The 22629-nt window shown below is 45.3% G+C and overlaps 1 protein-coding gene across 1 annotated transcript in view; it reads left to right on the top strand.

The window, feature by feature from the left end:
* Positions 1-22629, top strand: part of LOC309381543 (uncharacterized protein) — a gene marked incomplete at both ends in the record, with an annotated part of 91087 nt that overhangs the window by 56459 nt on the left and 11999 nt on the right. The window contains one exon of the mRNA XM_081932677.1: positions 14931-15044. Within this exon, the coding sequence (XP_081788803.1) occupies positions 14931-15044 (114 nt within the window). The remainder of the gene's footprint in view (positions 1-14930; positions 15045-22629) is intronic.

Raw genomic sequence — 22629 nt, 5'->3', positions numbered from 1 at the left:
AGACCTTTACAAGGAAAGGACTACTTAATCGTCATGAAATAATTCACACAGGGAAGCGACCATATAAGTGCATAGAATGTGGAATGACCTTTACACAGAAGGAACATCTTAATCGTCATGAATGGATACACACTGGAGAGAAACCATATAAATGCCTAGAATGTGGAAAGACCTATACACGAAAAGGACATCTTATTCGTCATGAAAGGATTCACAATGGAGAGAGACCATATAAATACAAGCAGTATGGAAAGACCTTTACTGAGAAAGAAAAACATAACTGTCATGAAAGGATACACACTGGGGAGCCACTGGTGTCTGCCAGTTTTTTCTTCTAAAGTGCTGAGCACCAAGTGTGAAAAGAACTTTAATGACTTCAGCACCTTTGATTGCCACAGTAGTATCCGCACAAGAGAAAATTGGAAGTACATGAGAAGTGGAGCCACTATCACTCAGTGTGCTTTCTTCTCATAAAAAAAATCCACACCGGAAAAATAAATGAAATCTGTGGATTGAGGTTTATTCTCAACAGTCAACTTAATCATCATCCAAGGATCTAGTTGTGGCAGGAAACTTATTAATTCATTGAATGTGCAAAGATTTTTGGTTTGTATTGGAATCTTATTTACCTTCCATGAAGCTATACAGGAGAAACTGTGTAAGCACTGGAATTTGAAAATTGCTGATGGTGGATCAATGACCTTATTTATCATAGGACAGTGATGGCGAACCTTTTCAGCACCGAGTGCTGAAAAGATCGCAGAGAAACAACGTGTGTGTGTTCATCAAGGCCATGCTCTGGGAAAACCAAACTTCTGGGTTCTAGCACACATGCGCGGCCAACAATCAGCTGGCCAGCACGCATGCACACGCCGGTTTTCATCACTGCCGTACACACGAACTACAGCCGATTGTTGTGCACGTATGCGAACCAAAAAAACAGAAGACAAACAGGCAAGGCCATGCATGCTGGGTGACATGGTTTCGCATGCCACTTTGGCCACGCATGCCATAGGTTTGCCATCACGGTCATAGAATGATGCCTTTCTTGAGGAAAATGTTTTCATTCCCTGTCTGAGATAATTCATGAAATTCAAACCTATGTTCATCTCCCACCTCTTTGAGGATATAAGAAACTCCCGAGGTTAAGGGAGTGGCCAGAATTCTTTCTCTACCCATCCTTTCTTTTCTCTAGTGCAGAAATTTGAGGCCCTTTTACCATTTTTACTGATATTCTTCAAATTATTCATGCTCATTGGCAATATAGCAAACCTTATTAAAGTCTTATATGGCTCTGTCATACCACAAGAACAAACTTGATAGAGATAGATGTGAGAGACAGAGAGAAAAAAAGATGAGAGATGAGGGAGAAGGAGAGGAGAAAGAAAGAGATGAGAGACACAGAGATGAAAGAGAGAGATACCTGTTTCCCATAGAAAAGAAAACACTGGGAGCCACAAAATCTGTATAGGCATGGCTGGGGGTGAGTGGGTGTTAGGGTAAATTACCCTATAATTTACAGGAGGGTTGGATTGCACATGGCTCCAAATACAAAAGAGAGCACAATGTTCCATTTCCCTCCTCCTCCTGTTTTTGTGGAGTTTGTGTGCCAATAAGCACCCTCTGGGGAGAGGGGGCGGTCTAGAAATCTAATAAATAAATAAATAATAAATTAATTAATAAAACAAGAAATGATCCTAGCTTTGACTTCACATTGTCATGTGCTGCTCCTTCAGAACGTAATCCTTGCAAGCCTCCAGTCCAAAAAACAAATGCGACTCCTCCAGATTCCCTCTGCAGGTCTGCCAGCTCCTCTCACATAGAATCGGAGATCAGCGATCCTGGTAAGGAGTGTCCTCTATACCAGAAGCCAGATCCTCTCCTGAAATGCAGAGCCTTCAGGAAGAAGTCTATAGAAGACCCCAAAGCTTTCCTGAAAGCGAACAATATTTGCTACATCAGTCTCCCACCTTGCCAACTACTGTTTACAACACACAGTGGCAGCGAGCACGGCAGGGAAGAAGAACACACGGCCACAACTGCAGCAGAAATCAATACAAAATGCACAGAATGCAAAGAGACTGCAGATGGCAAGTCCTGCTCCAAAATCTGTTTAGTCAGAGTCTACCCAGCAGGCCAAAGAGACAAAGCCATTAAGCTTTACACTATTCTAGACGACCAGTAACAGGTCTTTAGCCATCTTAGCCTTCTTTGATGCCTTTGGCATTAAAGGCCCCAGCATTCCACATTCCTTAAAAACTTGCGCAGGAATTGTGGAGATGGTGGGGGGATGACTGTCCGACTGCCAAGTCGAGTCGGTAGATGGGAAAACATGCCTGACTTTACCAACTGTTATTGAATGCAACCAGATCCCTGGCCATAGATCTGAAATCCCTACACCAGATGCAGCGATTCATCACCCACATTTGAACCACATCGTGCATCTGATACCAGAGCTCAATCCTAAGGCTCAGATAGTCTGCCTCTTAGGGAGAGATATTTTATGAGTCCACAAGGTGAGATCTTGGATCAATGGTCTTTATAGGAATGTGATGGGAAACCTATAGCATCCTCTCAATTCCTGTGCATGTCTTTTCACTTTTCACTAATTTTAAATGTGTGTCTCTGTGTGTGGTAGGAGCGGAGCTCTTCCAGAGAAGAGATACGGCGATCGCTGTGTATTTGTACATCTCAACCCCAAGCCACCCCAACGAGGCTGTCGAAGTGATGTCCCGGTGTTTGGAAGCCGTCGGGGTCTGGATGGGGGACAACAGACTCAAACTCAACCCCTCCAAGACTGAGTGGCTGTGGCTACCGGCGCCTCGGTTCAGCCAGTTGATCCCATCACTGGCCATAGGGGGCGAACAATTGCCCCCTGTGGAACAGGCGCGCAATTTGGGCGTCCTCCTAGACGCCCGGCTGTCAATGGATGATCATGTGGCAGCCGTGGCAAGGGGGGCGTTCCACCAGGTTTGCCTGGTGCGCCAATTGCGCCCCCTTCTGGACCGTGATGCCCTACGCACAGTCACTCATGCACTGGTGACGTCTCGCCTGGACTACTGTAACGCTCTCTACATGGGGCTTCCCTTGGGACGCACCCGAAGACTGCAGCTAGTCCAGAACGCAGCCGCGCGGGTAGTCATGGGGAGTACTAGGTACTCCCACGTAACACCTCTCCTGCGCGAGCTGCACTGGCTACCTGTGGTCTTTCGGGTGCGTTTCAAGGTTCTGATCACCATCTTTAAAGCGCTCCATGGCATAGGGCCTAGTTACCTGCGGGATCGCATCCTCCCACATACATCCCTGCGGCCAATCCGCTCTCACAGGGAGGGCCTTCTCCTGGTGCCGTCCACGAGGCAATGCCAACGGGCGACTCCAAGGAGTAGGGCCTTCTCTGTGATGGGCCCAACCCTCTGGAATGACCTCCCCCCCGACATTAGAACCACTACTGACCTCCGCTCCTTCCGACAGAAACTGAAAACACACCTGTTCCGACTGGCTGGTTTGGCATAACTTTAACGTCTACCTCCTGGCATACACATTCTTACTGGTTTTTAGAGGGATATTGTTTTAAATTTAACTTGATATTTTAAACTTTTGTATTGATTTATTTATTAGCTGTACAGTTTGGCATATTTTACCCTCCTCTTATACATGTATTTATATAGTTATTTCTACGTTTTAATCTGTTGTATTTTGGTACGGACTGTACACCGCCCCGAGTCCCTTTCGGGAGAGGGGGCGGTATATAAACGCTAATAATAAATAAAATAAATAAATAAATAAATTTTCAGGGCAGCAAGAAGACTCAGGAAGAGCTCCGCTACACGCACACACACACTCACGTATTTAAACTTAGTGAAAAGTGAAAACTCACGCACAGGAATCAAGAGGTTTTCTTCCCAATTCTAGCTATGCTTTGGCACTCACAGCCGCAGGAGCCGAGCACTGCAGTTCCCCTCACTCCAACCAGCAGTCTCAGCTCACATCAAAAAGGTAGCAGCTGGGAGGGAGGAGGCTAAGGATGGGTGGAAGGTGACAGGAAGCAGCGGGCCAGTCCAGCTGGCGGATGGGTGAGCTGATGGCCCTCAGAGAAGAGCGCTGCACTGGGCGACGTTCTTTGATGCATCCTTCAAGAGGCAGGCCCGAAAGGCGCGGGCGAAGAAGCAGAGATGGGAGGCTGGAGAGCACCCAGTGCAGCAGTCTCCCAAGGGCTACCCGCCTGCCCTCCCCTCCAAACTTGGGCCACGGACACACAGCCCACAGCCCATTTTTAGTCCTAGGAAGCTTCAGGGAAACCTGCCAGGCCCAAAATAGGCTGTGTCCCACACGGGGGGGGGAAAGCACGGGGGTTGCAAGCGCATGCGTGGGAGAGCATGGGGGGGTCGTGAGCACATGGGTAGGGTGTGGGGGAAGTATTGGGTGGGGGTCGTGCACCTAGGGAGCATGGGTGGGGGTGCAAGAGGAGCATTGCATTATGGGTGGGGGCACATGCATACCCCCTGCACTCCCCTTGCTTTTGTCATGTAACAACAAAAAGGTTAGCCCTCACTGTTATAGGAGATGTCTGCTTAGGAAGCATGCAGAAACCAACCTCCATTAGCAGCATGCTGGCAATCACATGGGAGAATAGACCTCCTCCTACCTCTCAGCCATGCCACAACCAATTCCTCTTAAAGGAATCACTGCACTTCACCCACTTGCCTTTCCCCTTCACAGGCTCTTTTAGTGACAACCTTGCCTCTGACAGTGACCAAGGTCATTTGAGGTGCACAGTCTTTCAAAAGCTGGAAGATGGTAATCAGGTGGCAGCATCTATTGAGGACAAACTCCCTTTAGAAAAGACAGGGCAGGAATTAGTCAGAGGATAGTGACAATCAAGTCACCCCTCTTCCCTTCAAAGCACAGAGACGATGCCAACCCAAAAATACAGAACAAACTGTAGCGTGCTCCCTACTACAAGTAGCAAAGGTCAAAGAGCAATTGGACCAAACTTCTGCAGTGTCTTCCATGGTATTTGTTCAAAAGCAACCTCCATTCAGTCAGTCACAAGAGGATCCTGACACAAGGTGTGTAACAAATATATCAGAGACTTTTGCATCCTTAGAACAGACTGGTTTCTTCATTTCAAATAATAATAATAATACTAATAAATTTGAATTTATTAGCCGCTCCCTTTCCAGGCAGGACTCGGGGCGGCGTACACTAGGACATATAAAACATAACACGTGTGTACAAACACATAAACATACATATATACAAAGACATACATGCACGGAGGAGGTAATAGATTACAACATTTAGACAATTAAAACCATTAACATACCCCAATAATAAAAACCCGATATGCAGTAAAAATTTAAAATTTAAAAAAGACAGTCAGGAGGAATACGAAAAAATTACGGTTGAGCCAGGCCAGATAATTGAAAGAGGTGGGTCTTCAACTGTACACGGAAGGAGCGGAGATCGGAAATAATCCTGATGTCACGGGGGAGGTCATTCCACAGGGCTGGGCCCATCACAGAGAAGGCTCTGCTCCTGGGTGTCGCCCCCCGACACTGTTTGGCGGACGGCACCCAGAGAAGTCCCTCTCTGTGTGAGCGAATTGGTCGTAGGAATGCTGGTTCTCCCAGCAAGTATGCCAAAGATGCAGTTTCATCCGTTCAAACCAAACCTAGATAAAGAAAGAGCAGTTCACAGGAGGGCAAATCCCCTGAACTGCATCTGCTAATGGACGTGGCTTGCAAGCAAGAACATTTTCTTAAGGAAGAATGTTCAACAGATCCCGGATGAATGGAGATTCTTCATCCAGTGCAAAATCTAAAGGCAGCCTTTACAAGTTTTTTTTTTTTTCTAAAGTGCTGAGCCTCTGCATGTTTTTTCTTCTAAAGGACTGAACCTCTGCAAGGTTTTTTTTAAGCTACAGGGCTTTTAAAAACCTTGCGGGGCCTCAGCACTTTAGAAACAAAAACATGCAGAGCCCAGTGGCTTAAAAAAACACCTTTTGGAGCCATGCAGCCAAAGGCTGAGAGGCAACAGCAGGGGTTTTTTTGGATCAAAATAGGACACTCCTGCCTGCCACTATAGCTCTTATTTTCTGCTTTCTTTCCAATTCTTCCTTGATCTTCCTTGCTTCTATGTGGTATTTCTCCATTAGGTATTCTGTAGTCGTCTTATTCTTCAGCATCTTGTTTTTCCTCTGTTCTCGCATCTGATCTCAGCTTGCCGATCTCATTTTCCAGCCTGAACTTCTATTTTAGTGGTGAATTGTTTGCCTTTTTTTCTTCTTTGTTGATTTTCCATCCTAGATATTTAGCTATCACTGCAGCTGTGCTGTACCTTCATTAGTTTGTTTCTTTTTTCTTTTTAAATTATATAAAAAAGAACTTGGTTTGTTTCTTGAAGTGAGATGGTCTATGTTTGATACCACAGTACTGGTATCTTTTAATCCTTGTGTTCTTTTTCTGGAAGCTTCAATGCAGGCAACATTCTGTGTGTGCGTTTATGTCTTTCTACATTCTCAGTTATTTTCTGTTTCAGTTCTTCAATTTATTAGAGGGTTTTGTTATTTCTGAGGCAGAGGGAGATGATGCCTTGTTTCTGAATGAAATCATTTCTATAGCTATGCTTGCTTCCTCTACTGCCAATCCCCTGTGGTTTGTCTCTACAGTCTGAGTTACTTTTGGAAATGCTCCAGTTTCTTTGCCCACAGCACCCTCATTTTAGCCAGTGCCCATCCTCTGCAAGATGAAAGCCTCCTCCACTTGTTTCCAACTAGTATGAGCTTTCTTTTGCGAATTGGGCCACAATACTTGCTGATATCATCACTCCACCTAGTTTTAGATCTTTTTCATGGATGCTTTTTATCAAGTGAGATCCATTCTATAACTGCCTTGGTCCACCTGCCATCAGTTCTTGCTGTGACCAGCCCATTTCCATTTCAATTCTTTTCCTCTCGATGATATTGTATACTTTTGTTTGTTCTCTAATCCAGGGTTTCCCAAATTTTCTGGGTTGGCAGCCTGGAGGAGGAGAGGGACAATCATCACGTACACATGCACAGGCACACAAGCAAACAAGGCCAACACCTGTGCAATGCTTGTAGTGATGCTAGTACCTGCATGATACTCATGGTGATGGTAGCACCCGAGTGGCACTTGCTGCGTCCCCAGTGCCCCAAGACACACAGTGGCCCCAGCGCCCCCACACTCTTGGCAACACTAGTATTAGAGGGGGGTGCACACATGCATGCACTGAGCAGCCACTCAGGCGGCATGGAGGCCAACAGGGAAGTGCCTGGTAGTGGGCTACAGCCCACAGGTTGGGGACCTCTAATCCATGTGGAGGTCTTTATATCTTGAAGGAGTGGGGTGTGCTTCAAATGATTTGTTTCCTATCACTATATGAGAAGAGCTCTAGGTAGAATATTTTATGATTGTGACAGTGCTGGCCAGCCAGAAAAAAACAACACTATTATTGTGGCTTCTAATCTGTAACCCAGTCAATGGGAAAAGCAAGATCCTTCTAGGAAGTACATATCTATCATTTGAACTCCTTGACGAGGCACGCGAACCCAGGAGCGCACAGGAAATTAGGGGGAAAATTGCTGTTGCATTTTCTGAGGCACAGAAGGCCCGAGGAAGCCAACAGCCATTTCTCTCCTCAAAACTGGAGAAGGGGGCGTGGAGGAGCTGGAGAAGCACCTTGGATTGCCTTGAACTTCTTTTGGCCATCCTCGAGCAGCAAAGGCGAGATCCTGGATCTAACGGTGCTAGAGCAGCTGTTGGCCCTCCTGCCCTTGGAGATGGAGGGCTGGGTGAGGAGTGCGGACCCATTATTCAATCTATTTTTGGATTATGGATTTCCTGTCTGGCTACTCTAAGAGGGTCAGATTAGGTAATCATATCTCTTCAAACTTTATTCTTAACACTGGTACACCATAGGGTTGCATGTTGAGTCCCTTACTCTATACCTGTGATGGTGAACCTGGCACGTGTTAGGAATGTAAGCTAACATTTGGGTCAGCAATATATAAACCAGGATAGTAGTACTGTAGCTTTATATACGCCTGTAATGATATTGGTTGCTGTTACCTCAAGCAGCCATAAGAGGGAGCCAGAATGACTGTTAGCTCTCTGTTAGATGGTGGATGTATGAGTTACTGTGTTTTTGCTACTGTTAGCCTAAACCAGTGCTTCTCAATTATTTTCTGTCATGCCCCCCCTAGGAAAAAGAAAACATTTCGCGCGCCCCGCGCAACTGTAAATAGTATCATTTGTCTATAAAATTGTTATAAGTACACCTCTGCATAACACTCTATCCTTATTAACGTATAAGAGAATAAAAAAAGAAAGAAATGTGGATCAATTTACAACAAAGAATAGCTTTATTAACTGTAGCAGAAAAGATTTAAAGGAGCACAGGATTTAAAGGAACACAATATTAAAAAAAAACTTTAACCTGCAAAACAAAAATATATAAAATAATTTGAGCTGAGCCCCCCTTTACGGAGCCTCGCGCCCCCCCTGGGGGGCCCGCCCCACTATTTGAGAAGCACTGGCCTAAACTGATTATTTGATACTTGACTGTTTGAAGGATCATTCCTTAACTGAGAACATTGATAACTGACTGACTGAACCATGTATGACTTGGACTTTAAATTGACCTCTGAATACCTCTATATTTTCCACACAGTAAACTACTATATTTTATACTATTCGGTGTCCCTGTATGCTGGTTTGTGCGTATTCTTCCATACCACTCTCATTACGCTTCTCTGCACATTTGCTCTCCTAACGGGGAGCTTACTTACTTAACAGCACATATGCCACAGGGGCACTGCTCAGGGGCATTAAATTATGGGGTGGGCACACAAGCGTGTGCACGCGTGTACCTTTGGCACTCAAGGCGAAGAAGTTTTGCCATCACTGCTCTATACTCTTTATGTGCATGACTGCATTCCCACTCACGCTAGTAATACTATTACTGAATTTGCAGATGATACAACAGTGGTCGGACTCATCTCCAGTGGGGTGATGAGTCTGCCTATCGACATGAGGTGGACCGGTTGCTTTCGTGGTGTAGAGACAATAACTTGGTCCTTAACACCAATAAGACCTAGGAGTTTATAGTGGACTATAGAAGAAATAGATCAGACATCCAGCCCTTGCTTTTCCATGGGGACCGAGTGGAGCTAGTGGCCAGTTTTAAGTTTCTGGGTGTTATCATAAAAGTGGACCTTGCCTGGGGCACTCCCATTGCAGCACTGGTCAAAAGGGCCCAGCAGAGATTATACTACCTGAGACTTCTCAGGAAACAGCAACTGAATGAAAAACTGCTGGTGACCTTTTACCGCTGCACCATAGAGAGTAGTTTAACTTACTGCACCTGAGTATGGTTTACCAATTGCACAGTGGCAAATAGGACAGCACTCTAGAGGGTTGCCCGGAGGATCATTGGTTGCCCTCTGCCATCTTTGGAAGAACTTTATCATTGTACAATGTGCAATGACAATAAAGTAAATTAAGAGCTGTTCCCAGGCCACACCATCAAGTCTCCTGCTCCCTGCTGCCCCAAAACTGGAGCCGTGAGAGGGAAAGGCTGAGGGGACAAGTGTGCCCTGCTCAGCTTTGCTGATTCATTGAGGCTGCTTATGCAGGACACCCGATCCACATTTGGGGCGTTGGGCACCCTTGTTGAGTCTGAAGGAGCCTGAAACTGTGTCCCCAAAGGCTTCTCTGTGCCCGAAGCTTTTGCAAACAGACAAAATTGCTTCAGTAGAGTGATCTCGCACTGCTTAGGGCCTTCTGTCCCTTTGCAAAAGCTTTCGGGCGTGGAGAAGCCTGAAGGGGGTCGAGACTTCCAAAGTCTTCTCTTGCCATGAGTACAGCTGGACGCACGGACACACACCCACATGCCAAACTGCAAAGGTTGATTTTTTTTAAAAAAAAGGCAGACTCAACACTCCAAAGAAGATACCCCCATAGAGGTGGCCACCCACCGATTAAGGGAAAAGAGAGGCCACCAAACTGGCCTCAAGAACCCTGGAGACTCTTTACTCCCTTATTTAGTAGTGTGGCTTAGAGGTGGAGCTTTCACCTCACAATCGGGAGTCTGAGTTCAATCCTAGGTGGAGGCACATCTTTCTCTCTCTGGCCACAATAAGAATATATCTGGTAAGCAAAACTCTGCATTGGCACCAGGAAGGGCATCCGGCCAGTAAAGATGCTACTACCTCCATTCAATTGCCCAGACTCTAACCTGCAAGGGATTATGGGGTCATTAAAAGAAGATGATAACTCAGTAATAAATGGATGCATTATCTTGAGGGGACGTCAGTCTTAGGACTCCTCTTGCCATTTTTGTCATTTTCAGCGCCCTCCATCAATTCTCCTCTCCCCCCCCCCCCCCGAACTTCTTCCATCTGTCCCAGGAACGCATCCGCATTTCCGAGAACATTCGGGGAAAGAGCAAGAGAAATAGCAGGTGCCCAGAAGGAAACATCAATCCTCTCTACCCATCACACCTACTCCCCCCCCCCCCCGCTCCGCTTCAAAATGCTAGCACAGCCCTGGAGTCTGGACAGCTCTCTAACGTCATTGGACAAGGAAGGAGCATGCGCATAAGACCGTCGTCTGTACTCCCCGAGCGGAGAAGAATGCGGGGGTTTCCCAGGGAAGAGCTCTCTAGCCAGTGGTAGGAAAGAGGGTCGCCTGTAGCGTTCTGCCCCTCTAGGAAGGAACAGTCGTTGATCGAGACTCTTCCAGCCAGGTGTTCGAGGGAAAGTGGGGCGGAGTGATTTGCAGCTGCTCTTGCCAGGCGCAGAAGGTCTGAAGCAGCCGAGCCCCATTTCTCCCCTCCTGGAAACCGGGAAGTCGGGCCGGAGCGGCTCTCTAGGCCACCTCGGACTGCCTTGGGCTTCACTTGGCTCCCCTCGAGCACAAAACCCATTGATCTTCAGGGATGGAGGACTCCCTCAGCCCAGAGATCCACCGCCGGCGCTTCCGCGGTCTCGATCGCTGCCCCCAGGAGGCCGAGGGGCCCCGGGAGCTTTGCAGCCGCCTGCACCAGCTGTGCCGTCAGTGGCTGCGGCCGGAAAGGAGCAGCAAAGGGGAGATGCTGGACCTGGTGGTGCTGGAGCAGCTGCTGGCCCTGCTGCCCCCGGAGATGGCCAGCTGGGTGAGGGAGTGCGGAGCCGAGAGCTGTTCCCAGGCGGTGGCCCTGGCCGAAGGCTTCCTGCTCAGCCAAGCCCAGAGGGAAGAGCCGGGAAAGGGGCAGCAGGTGAGGAAAGTGTGTGTGTGTGTGTCTCATCCTGGGAACTCCTGGAGGGTGGGGAAGAATCAGGGATCTTTCAATGTCTGCAATGAACTGCTAATGGCCGATTGAAGGCTGTCAATCTTGAGCTGGTCAGGATCAAACTGCAGAACTGTTTGCAGTCAGCAGAATTACCCTTCTGACTGCCAGGATTTGGAGAACTAATTTCTTCTTTGAATCCTTTTGCTTCTTAAAATGCTTGTTTCCTCTTGGAGTTCATGCTGAGAGAAAAGAGAATTCAACCCTGTTTCAGCCACACACACACCCCTCCTGAGGGATATAAGAGGGTCCTGAATTTGAGGAAGTGTTCACTCTTTCTTCTTCAACATCTATTTTGCCCCCCCTCTGGTGCAGGAATTAACTGGGACGCTTTTTCCAGTTCAGCTGATTAATAATTAATTCTCAATCACTCTTATATTTCCAACATTATTACCTAAAACGTTAGGTTGTAACCTTTTGGGGTTTTTTTTCCCCAGTCATTTCGCAGAACATTGTTTTTTGAAGTTAATGAAAAAGTAGTGTCTCCCTCAACAGTTCTTCATTATGGCAGTGCTTGGGATTTTCATAGCAGTTCCATTAGTTATTGCAACATGGCTCCTTCAAATAGAATTCTTTATTGGCCAAATGTGATTGGACACACAAGCAGAGGTGGTTTGCTGCCGGTTTGGCCCCCGTTCGGGCAACCGGTTGTGGCATTCAGGCCTGGGTTGCAGAACCGCCAGCGACCCAGGCTTGCCACCCTCCCGAACCGGTTCCCTCACTGCTGCTGGGCCACCGCCATTTTGGATTTTAGTGATTGCGCGTGCGCAGTTCACTGTAAATTTTTTTGCTCCTGCGCAAAAAACAGTTTACATTGAACAGTGCATGCACACAGGTTGCGAACTAGTAGTAAAAACGGCAGCAAACCACCCCTGCACACAAGGAATTTGACTTTGGTGTATATCCTCTCAGTGTGCATGACAGAATAAAATACATTAATCAAGAATAAAAAAGGTACAATACTTACTGATAGTCAAGGTTACTAATAAGCTATCAAACTGTACTAGGAACCAAATAAAACATTATAAATGGAAAGATACAAGCAACATGGTTATAGTCATAAGTCTGATAGGTAGATACTAGGAAGTAAAAGAAGAAGAATAGTAATACATTCTTAGTAAATTATTGACAGTGTTGTGGGAATTACCGTATTTTTTGGAGTATGTCGCACCGGAATATAAGACGCACCAAGGTTTTGAAGAGGCAAATTTAAAAAATAAAGTTTTGTACTCTGCAAGCCTCCCAAAAACGGCCCGTTTTTCGCAAAAATGGGCTCGTTCCCCCCCAAAAAGCATGAATAGCCTGCCCCCCCCAAAACGAGCAAAAAATGGCCCATTTTTTGTGAAAATGGGCCTGTTTTTTGTCAAAAAAATTGCATGCATAGCCTTTAGGAGGCTTATAGAGTACTCCTGGGGGCTGGGGGGGAGGCAAAATTGAGCAAAAAACAGCTTGTTTTTCACTCATTTCTGCCTTCCCCAGCCCCCAGGAGCTCTCTGAAAGCCTCCTACAGGCTCTGCAGGGCCATTTTGGTGAAGGGGGCTGGGGTTCGGGAGGCAAAAAATGCTGTATTCAGTGTATAAAACACCACCAGATTTTCAGCCTCTTTTTTGAGGGAAAAACGTGCGTCTTATACTCTGAAAAATATGGTGGTTGTTAAGCAGAGTGATGGCATTCGGGGAAAATACTGTCCTTGTGTCTAGTTGTTCTGGTGTGCAGTGCCCTATGGCATCGTTTTGAGGGTAGAAGTTGAAACAAATTATGTCCAGGATGTGAGGGGTCTATAGATATTTTCACAGCCCTTTTTTTCACTCGTGCAGTAGACAGATCCTCAATGGAAGGCAGATTGGTAGCAATTTTTTTTCTGCAGTTCTAATTATCCATTGAAGCCTATGTTTGTCTTGTTTGGTTGCAGAGCCAAACAAGACAGTTATGGAGGTGCAGATGACAGACTCAATGATTCCTCTGTAGAATTGAATCCTCAGCTCTTTGGGCATTTTGAACTTTCTGACTTGGCGCAGAAAGAACATTCTTTTTGATGACGTTTTTGATCTTAGGTGTCCATTTTAAGTCTTGAGATATGATAGAACCTAGAAACTTGAAGGTATCTACAGGTGAAACTCGAAAAATTAGAATATCGTGCAAAAGTTCATTTATTTGAGTAGTGCAACTTAAAAGGTGAAACTAATACATGAGATAAGACTCATTACATGCAAAGCAAGATAGTTCAAGCCGTGATTTGTCATAATTGTGATGATTATGGCGTACAGCTCATGAAAACCTCAAATCCAGAAAATTAGAATATTACATGCAATCAATAAAACAAGGATTGTGCATAGAACAATATCGGACTTCTGAAAAGTATAAGCATGCATATGTACTCAGTACTTGGTTTGGGCCCCTTTTGCAGCAATTACTGCCTCAATGCGGCGTGGCGTGGAAGCTATCAGCCTGTGGCACTGCTGAGGTGTTATGGAAGACCAGGATGCTTCAATAGCGGCCTTCAGCTCTTCTGCATTGTTCGGTCTCATGTCTCTCATCTTTCTTTTGGCAGTGCCCCATAGATTCTCTATGGGGTTCAGGCCAGGCGAGTTTGCTGGCCAATCAAGCACAGTAATCCCACGGTCATTGAAGCAGGTTTTGGTGCTTTTGGCAGTGTGGGCAGCTGGAAAATGAAGTCAGCATCCCCATAAATCTCGTCTGCGGAAGGAAGCATGAAGTGCTCCAAAATCTCCTGGTAGACTGCTGCGATGACCCTGGTCTTAATGAAGCACAGTGGTCCAAAGTCCTGTTGCTCAGTGGTCCAAAGTCCTCTTTTCTGATGAGAGCAACATTTGCATCTCATTTGGAAACCAAGGAACCAGAGTATGGAGGAAGAATGGAGAGGCCAATCAAGCACAGTAATCCCACGGTCATTGAACCAGGTTTTAATGCTTTTGGCAAAAGTTGCTCTCATCAGAAAAGAGGACTTTGGACCACTGAGCAACAGGACTTTGGACCACTGTGCTTCATTAAGACCAGGGTCAACGCAGCCGTCTACCAGGAGATTTTGGAGCAAAGGGTTTCTTTGGCACTGGGAAGATAGTAGAGCATTTGAAGCAAGAAGGGACATAGCACATCTCTAGTGATTTATTTAAGATGCGGGTGAAGATGTGGGCCAATTGGTCAGCACACGTTTTTAAGCAAGAACGAGTTATCTTGTCTGTACCTGGTGCTTTTCCTAACTTCTGTCTGTGAAATAGGCTTTGCACCTCATTCTCTGTAATCACCAGAGGTGATGGGCCCAATGGGATAGCGTAGGTTGTAGGAGGCTTAGCTGTTGGTAGTGTGTCTGAGATGGGTATTGTAGAGATGGGTGGCAGACCATCACCAATATCTAATATCTAATATTAAGTTCAATACCTATCTAAAATGACCAGCATTTACCCAGAAATAGCAGCCACATACAGAGCAGAGTCCCCAAGTTCTCCTACTTTAAATTAGGTTGGGGAAATTCAGGTACAGAGTCAAAAAGTAAGGCAAGCAAACTAATATGGTTCTGGTTCTCTGAAAGTGGATCATAAACCAGACTCTTCTGTCAGGTGCAGGAGCCGTTCATGGGGGAGATCTCCACAGAGCTTCAGGAAAGAGGAGATCCATCCAGCCCTTCTCAGGAGCTGCTTTTTAGGAAGATCCAATTTGGGCCTCCTTGCCAGGTAAGTGCAGGTTTCTTCTGAGAGCAGTGGAGTACAAACTCCATCCGTTCATAAGCTGCTTTTACTGTCAAATGATGAATCTGTGATCGTTTCAACTCAATGTCCCCCCAGAATGGCCTGCTGAATCACACTCAGCATTAAAGATTGTTTTTGAGTTGCAAACAAGATAAAAATTCTAGGCTTCATTGTACTAGATAATTTGGAAATTAGAAATTATTAGAAGATTTATTTGTTGGAAAGAGTTTAATACTTAATATTTTTCAGAAGAGTGCTGAAAACCTGTTAGAAATGAAGCCCATGAATTTAAACAATAGGAATAAGATTTAAAAACTGCATGAATCCCACAAGGATAAAGTCCTAAGTGAATGCTAAATAGCTGCAACAGTAAGTGACTTGGGATCTGTATGCTCATTGACAACATTTTAAAATAGGTTAGGAACAATTTATAGTGGATGTGTCATGTTTACTTAGGGGTTTGCCAGCCTAGGGGGCTGCTCCCCAAAACCTCCTTGCTGAGTTATTCTGGCCCAGTGGGAAGCTCTGCAATGGTAGCTGTGTTTTTGACTTGCAAACAAGAGAAAATGTATAGGCTTCATTGTATTAGACAACTTGAAAATTAGAAAATATTAGAAAAATTGTTTGGTAGAAAGAGTTTAATACTTAATATTTTTAGAAGAGTGCTGACAACTTGTTAGAAATGAAGCCCATGAATTTAAACAATAGCAGTAAGATTTAAAACCGCGTGAATCCCATGAGGATAAAGCCCTATGTGAATGCTAAATAGCTGCAACAGTAAGACTGTTAGCTAAGTGACTTGGGATCTGTACGCTCATTGCCAACATTTTAAAATAGGTTAGGAAAAATTTCTAGTGGATGTGTCATGTTTACTTAGGAGTTTGCTATCCTAGGGGACTCTGCTCCCCAAAATCTCCTTGCTGAGTTACTCTGGCCCAGTGGGAAGCACTGTGTTGCCATTCTACAGCCTGGATGCACCTAAGCCATGATTTCTGGAGCTACGGCTTCCCAGCGCAAAGACTATGTGGAGATGTAAGCATAAATCTGTTTCCAGAAAGAAAATCTCTATTTAGTTCCTGGTGAACTTCTGTTCCCATTTTGTGCAGTAAGAGAGAAAACTTAAAAGTCTTTTCTTGTAATGTCTGCCAAGGAATATTTTCTTTCTCTATCAGAGATCTGGTCCATTTGAGGAGGTGACTGTGGACTTCACGATAGAGGAGTGGGAGCTGCTGGATTCTGGACAGAAAACCTTGTGCAGAGAAGTCATGTGGGAAATTTCAAAGAATATGACTGCTCTGGGTAAGGCCATGCTTTGCTCTGGCTTCCATTCATTGGGGGCGTTTTTTTTTCAGTGGAGGATGACTAGCTATTTATACTCAGATGCTTAAGGTGATCATCCCTCTTTAAGGCCTTGTCAGAAATACTCACCGTAGACTTTGAAAATGTCCTAGACTTAGATGTTCCATGGCACTGGCTGGCTGAACAGATTGACCAATCAACACCAAAGCCTTAATATATTTCTTGTCCGAAAAATTCTTTGTATACCATCAGAATGTCCTAGAGAACAATTTTCAGCCTTCAGATCCTAGCTCAGGGCTCTGCAACCATAAACACTCAAAGAGCCATTTGGACCAGTTTCCCACAGAAAACAGAACACCGGGAGCCACAAAACCTGGGTGGGCTTGGCCAACTTGATGTCACTCACTCCCACCGAGTCAAATGATTCCCCCCAGCCACACTTACTCACATTTTGTAGCTCTCTGTGTTTTCTTTTTTATGGGAAACAGGTATCTCTCTTTCTCCCTCTATCTCCCTCTCCCCCATCTCTCTTTCTCCCTCTCTCCCTCCCTCCCTCTCTCATCTCTTTCTTTCTCTCATTTCTTTCTTTCTCTTTCTCTCCCTCCCTCTCCCTCTATTTCCCTCTTTCTCTCATCTCAAAGTCACTCCTTCCTCACGTAGTAACTATCATCTCCAGTCATACTTATTAAAAATCATAGAACCTGTATTTTATCCTTTACAGAGAGCATCATGGAGTTTGAGAGAAACTATTCCAATGTAAAATGCCAAATGAAGAATAAATAGCAAGACATGGATTGTTGTCTTACAGATTTTATAAATCCCTGTCAGGTTTTTTTGTCTTCTTGTGCTTCTTCTTGTTCTGTAGCTCAATAGATTAAATAAGACAAATCAAGGATTTTAGGGGGAATAGATTCTTATTCTCCCTCTGCCTCCCTCTCTCCATCTCCCCCACTCCCCATCCCCAACCCCAGGGAATAACTGCAAGGAAATTCAGCCAGGTTCTTTCTTCTCTCTGGAAAGATACAAAAATAAACCTTGCGTTGCAAAAGGAGTGGCTCTCAGGCTGTTACAGCACAGCACCACGAGGTTGCCTGGAGGGGAGCAGACAGAGCTGAATCTCTCATCTCTCTCATCTCTCTTTCTCTCTCCCTCTCTCTCTCTCTCATCTCTCTCATCTCTCACATCTCTCTCTCTCATCTCTCTCATCTCTTTCTCTCATCTCTCTCTCTCATCTCTTTCTCTCTCTCATCTCTCTTTCTCTCTCATCTCACACATCTCTCTCTCTCTCTCTCTCTGTCTCTCTCGTGTGTATGCGTGTGTGTGTATGTTCCCTCTTGAACCATTTCCAAAAACAGGTTGAGGTTTTTGTTTTGTTTTGTTTTGCTGATGATGTTCTTCTCTAGGTGCTTTTTACCATATGATTTAAATCAAGAGTCATTTCAGATTCCCAAATAAATGAAGCTCTTTTGTTCCCCTGCTATGGCTCCCTGTTTGCTGGATGCCCCCCCCCCTTCCTCCTCCTCACTCCTCACATGCCCTGAGAAGAGAAGGGCAGCGGCGGCGGATAGAGACTCGCTCCGTATTCCAGAACGGAAGCGAAGCGGGCCTCTACTTGCCTCTTTTTCCGGCCCTTGTTGGGAGATACACGACTTTTCTCCACACTAGCTGGGCCACCCGGCTGCAACCAATGCTCTGTGTCGCAATGGGCTCCAGGAGGAGGAGGACGGGACGCCATCTTCCCTATTGTGCAGCGCCGTAAGTTTAAGTGCAAGAGCAGCAAGCAGCCACAGAAGCGGCAAGAGGAATATGGGGAGATGTGCCCCAGCCAGTGTCTCGGGTTGGAGAAAGTCGCGCGTCTCCCCATATTCCTCTCGCCACCTCTATGGTTGCTTTCTGCTCTTGCACTTAAACCTAGCACGCTGCACAATGGGGGATACGGCATCCCTTCCTCCTCCTCCTGGAGCCCATTAGGATGCAGAGCTTTGGCTGCAGCCGGGCAGCTAGCCAGGGTCTCGGTGCAGAGAAAATTTGCGCTTCTTCCCCAGCGGTGAGGTACGCACAGCACCAACAAGGGCTGGAAAAAGAGGCAAATAGAAGGGCACTTCACTCCCGCTCTGGAATACGGAGCAAGTCTTCACCCGCCGCAGTCACCCTTCTCTTCTGGGCAGGTGAGGAGTGAGGGGGAGGAGATGGGCCACCCAGTGGTGGGATCATCTGACAGGGAGCCACAGGAGCGGGCCTAAAGAGCCACATGCGACTCTAAAGTTGCACGTTGCCGACCCCTGTCCTAGCTAGACACATAGTTGGTATTAAACCTAGAACACATGTTTCTTTCACCATTCTAATTGTAACATAAATATTTCTTTTCTTTTTCCCAAGGAGGTGATGGGCTGGAAAATGAGAATAGCAAGCAAGCAAGATTAAAAACAGAGAAGCGTGAAGTTAAAGAAGTGATATTTGGCCATGAAGAGGACACAAGAAATGAAGAGAGAAACCACTCAGAGACTGGAGGGAAGAAGTCATCCATTTCTGTTCCTGTTGGCATCCCTAGCTTCTTGTCCCAGCAAGACCTGGAAGGAAAGAAAAAGGAAAAATATGGGATAAAAGAGAAAAATCAATTTGATTTACATGAATGTGGCAAAAACCAGACGGGGGGGAAACTGTATGAAATGTATGAAAAATATGTCAGTCATTCTTTCTCTCTTACTTTAGTAAAGGAACTATACAGCAAAAGCAAACCACATACCTTTGTAAAATCTGAAAGGGATTCCAGTCGGAGCAGAGAGATGAAACTATGCATGGAGTGTGGAAAGAGATTCATTAGCAAGAGTAAACTTATTCTCCACCAAAGGATCCACACTGGGGAGAGACCACATAAATGCATGGAATGTGGAAAAAGTTTTATCCAGAAAGGGCATCTTAAGTCTCACAACAAGATCCACACAGGGGAGAGGCCATATAAATGCACAGAGTGTGGAAAGAGCTTTTGTGAGAAGAAAGAAGTTACTCGCCACCAAAGGATTCACACAGGGGAAAGACCATATAAATGCCTGGAATGTGGAAAGAGCTTTACTCAAAAAGGACCCCTTAGTTCTCATGAAAGGATCCACACAGGGGAGAGGCCATACCAATGCATGGAGTGTGGAAAGAGGTTTATCCAAAAAGGACAACTTAGTTGTCATGAAAGAATCCACAGAGGAGAGAGACCATATAAATGCATGGAATGTGGAAAGGGCTTTACTCGCAAAGGGTATCTCATTTCTCATGAAAGGATGCACACAGGGGAGAGACCTTACAAATGCATGGAATGTGGAAAAAGCTTTTATGACAAGACAAGCGCTACTCGTCACCGAAGGGTCCATGCAGGAGGGAACGTATAGATGCCTTGACGGTGAAGAAATCTTAATGACTACAGCACCTTTAGTTGCTAGATTGTATGCAGACAGGAAAATTGGAAATGAATGAAAAGTGGATCAAGCTTGACTGACTGTAGGTGCTCACTTCTCATAAAAGGATGCACACAGGAAAAACTGTACAAATCTATAGACTGAGCTTTATTTGTAACAGCCAACGTATTGATCATCCAAAGATCCAGACATGGCAGGCAGCTTATTAATGCACAGAATATGCAAAGTTCTTTTCTGAATCTTATTTACCATCCAAGCAGCCACATGCAAGCAAAGGGATAAGCACTCAAATGTAGAAAGAACTGAAGATGGATCAATAGGCTAATTTTACATAGGATGACCCATTCAGGAGAGTCACCATAGAGACGTAAAAGAATGGGCGAGTTAGTGAAAATGCACTATTGTCTCACTCACACTTACACTTTCTGCATATATTCTCAGATATGGGGGGGGGTGTACATAGAATACCTTTGAAAGTTGCTTACCTTGGTATCGTTTTAGTGCTGGGCCTGTGATTACTCAGTGGTTCAGTCCCTAGTCATCTCACGGTTGGACTATTGTAATGCACTCTACATAGGGTAACCTCGAAGAGCGTTCGGAGGCTACAGCTGGTGCAGAGTGCAATGGCGTGGGCAGTTTTTGGAGCCCCAATAATGGCCTCTGTAACACTACTATTCTGCAAGCTACATTGGTTGCCAGCCTGCTTCCAGGTGTAATTTAAGGCATTGGTGGTCATCTTTAAAGCCCTTCATGGTGTAGGTCCAGATTACCTTGAGGTACCATCTCATCCCACTAGGATTGATCTGTCCCACTCAGGCCAGCAGAGGAGACATGCTGCGAGTCCCGTCAGCCTGATTATTCCGACTGGCAGGGTCCAGGAGGAGGGCCTACTCTGCTGTTGCTCCTGCTCTCTCGAACATCTTGCCCCCCCCTCAACCCGCCCCCTCAATGTGAGGTTAGCCCCAATCTTCCTTTCATAAGAGCCTAAAGAGGTGACTCTGTCAGTTGCCCTGGGGCCCTAATGGGGGAAATTGATTAATTAACAACAGATCCCATTTTGCCTCCCCCCATTCCCCCAACATGTCCTTGACTTTAATCTTTGGTTTTAATTTATTCAGGATTTAATGTAGATGTATTTTTATGTCTGTAAGCCACCCAGAGTTACCTTATGGCAGTGCTTCTCAAATGGTGGGGCGGGCCCCCTAGGGGGGGGCGCGAGGCTCCGTAAAGGGGGGCTCAGCTCAAATTATTTTATATATTTTTGTTTTGCAGGTTAAAGTTTTTTTTAATATTGTGTTCCTTTAAATCCTGTGCTCCTTTAAATCTTTTCTGCTACAGTTAATAAAGCTATTCTTTGTTGTAAATTGATCCACATTTCTTTCTTTTTTTATTCTCTTATACGTTAATAAGGATACAGTGTTATGCAGAGGTGTACTTATAACAATTTTATAGACAAATGATACTATTTACAGTCGCGCGGGGGGCGCGAAATGTTTTCTTCTTCCTAGGGGGGGCATGACAGAAAATAATTGAGAAGCACTGCCTTATGGTAAGATAGGGAGGAAGAAAAGAAAAAAGAAAAAAAAATCGGAGGAGTCAGGCTGGATGTGATGTGGCATCAGTGAAAGGGTGGAACAAGAAGAAAAGTCACACTACATGGCTAAAGAAAGGAGAAGTGATTGGAGGAGGAAATTTTTAAATTTTGTTTTACATCTTCAAGGAATGAAGTTCTTATAAGTCTTTAAGGATTTCTTCAGAGAGGGTCTGTCTAGGGCTGCCGTGTTAGGTATATGTAAAGGCCTACGTAACTCCAAACTGCATGTTTTTTGTAAACCTAACCTGCATTGGCCAAACCCTCATAATTCCCACTGATTTTACAGTTTTCCGAATTGTATAAATGAACTTGTTCCCTAATTTCTTAAATGCATCTCACCTGGGCTGTTGACCAGTAGGAGAAAAAGAACCATAGAGGACCAGTTTGGTCTAGGGATTAAGGCACTCGGCTAGCAACGGGAGGACTGTGAATTCTGGTCTCAATTTAGCAACGAAAGTCGATTGGGTGATTTTGGACCAGTCACTCTCTGTCAACACAATTCACCTTCACGGGATGGTGGTTGTGGGGAAAATAGAAGAAGGAACGAGTATTAGATATGTTTGTTATGTTGAGTTATTTATAAAACTAATAAAAGCAGGATTAAATTGGGTTAGGAATTCAGATTGGAAGAGGAAAGGGGATGGCAAGAATCTCTAGGGATAATGGTAGCCCAGGTCTGTCATAAGCACCATTTTTTGGAGTTCTCCAATCTTAATATGATCCTGCACAGCTTCCTCTAGGTCAGGGGTGTCCAAACTTGGGAAGCTTAAGACTTGTGGACTTCAACTCCCAGCATGGCTGGCTGGGGAATCCTGGGAGTTGAAGTCCACAAGTCTTAAGCTTCCCAAGTTTGGACACCCCTGCTCTATGTAATCCCTGGATACTGCCTAAGTAGCTTCTGAGGGGGCCCCATTAAATAAATTCAAGTTTCACGCAGACCGGATAGAGCTAGTTCTCGGTTTATGACCCCAATGAAGTGCCAAATGTATGTTGCTAAGCGAGACCATTGATAAATGAGTTTGCCCCATTTTGCAACCTTTTCTTGCCACAGTTAAGCGAATCCTTGCAGTTGTTAGTAGCACGATTGTTAAGCGAACCTGGCTTCCCCATTGACTTGTTCAGTCACAAAAGGTGATCACATGACCCCGGGACACTGCAACCATCATAAATATAAACCAATTGCCAAGCCTTTGAATTTTGATCACGTGACCATGAGGATGCTGCAATGGTCGTAAGTGTGAAAAACAGTCATAAGCCATTTTTTTTTAGT

Source organism: Natrix helvetica, assembly GCF_964273705.1.
Source record: "Natrix helvetica genome assembly, chromosome: 1".
Classification (NCBI taxonomy): Eukaryota; Metazoa; Chordata; class Lepidosauria; order Squamata; family Natricidae; genus Natrix; species Natrix helvetica.
This window is presented reverse-complemented; position numbering and strand designations above follow the sequence as displayed.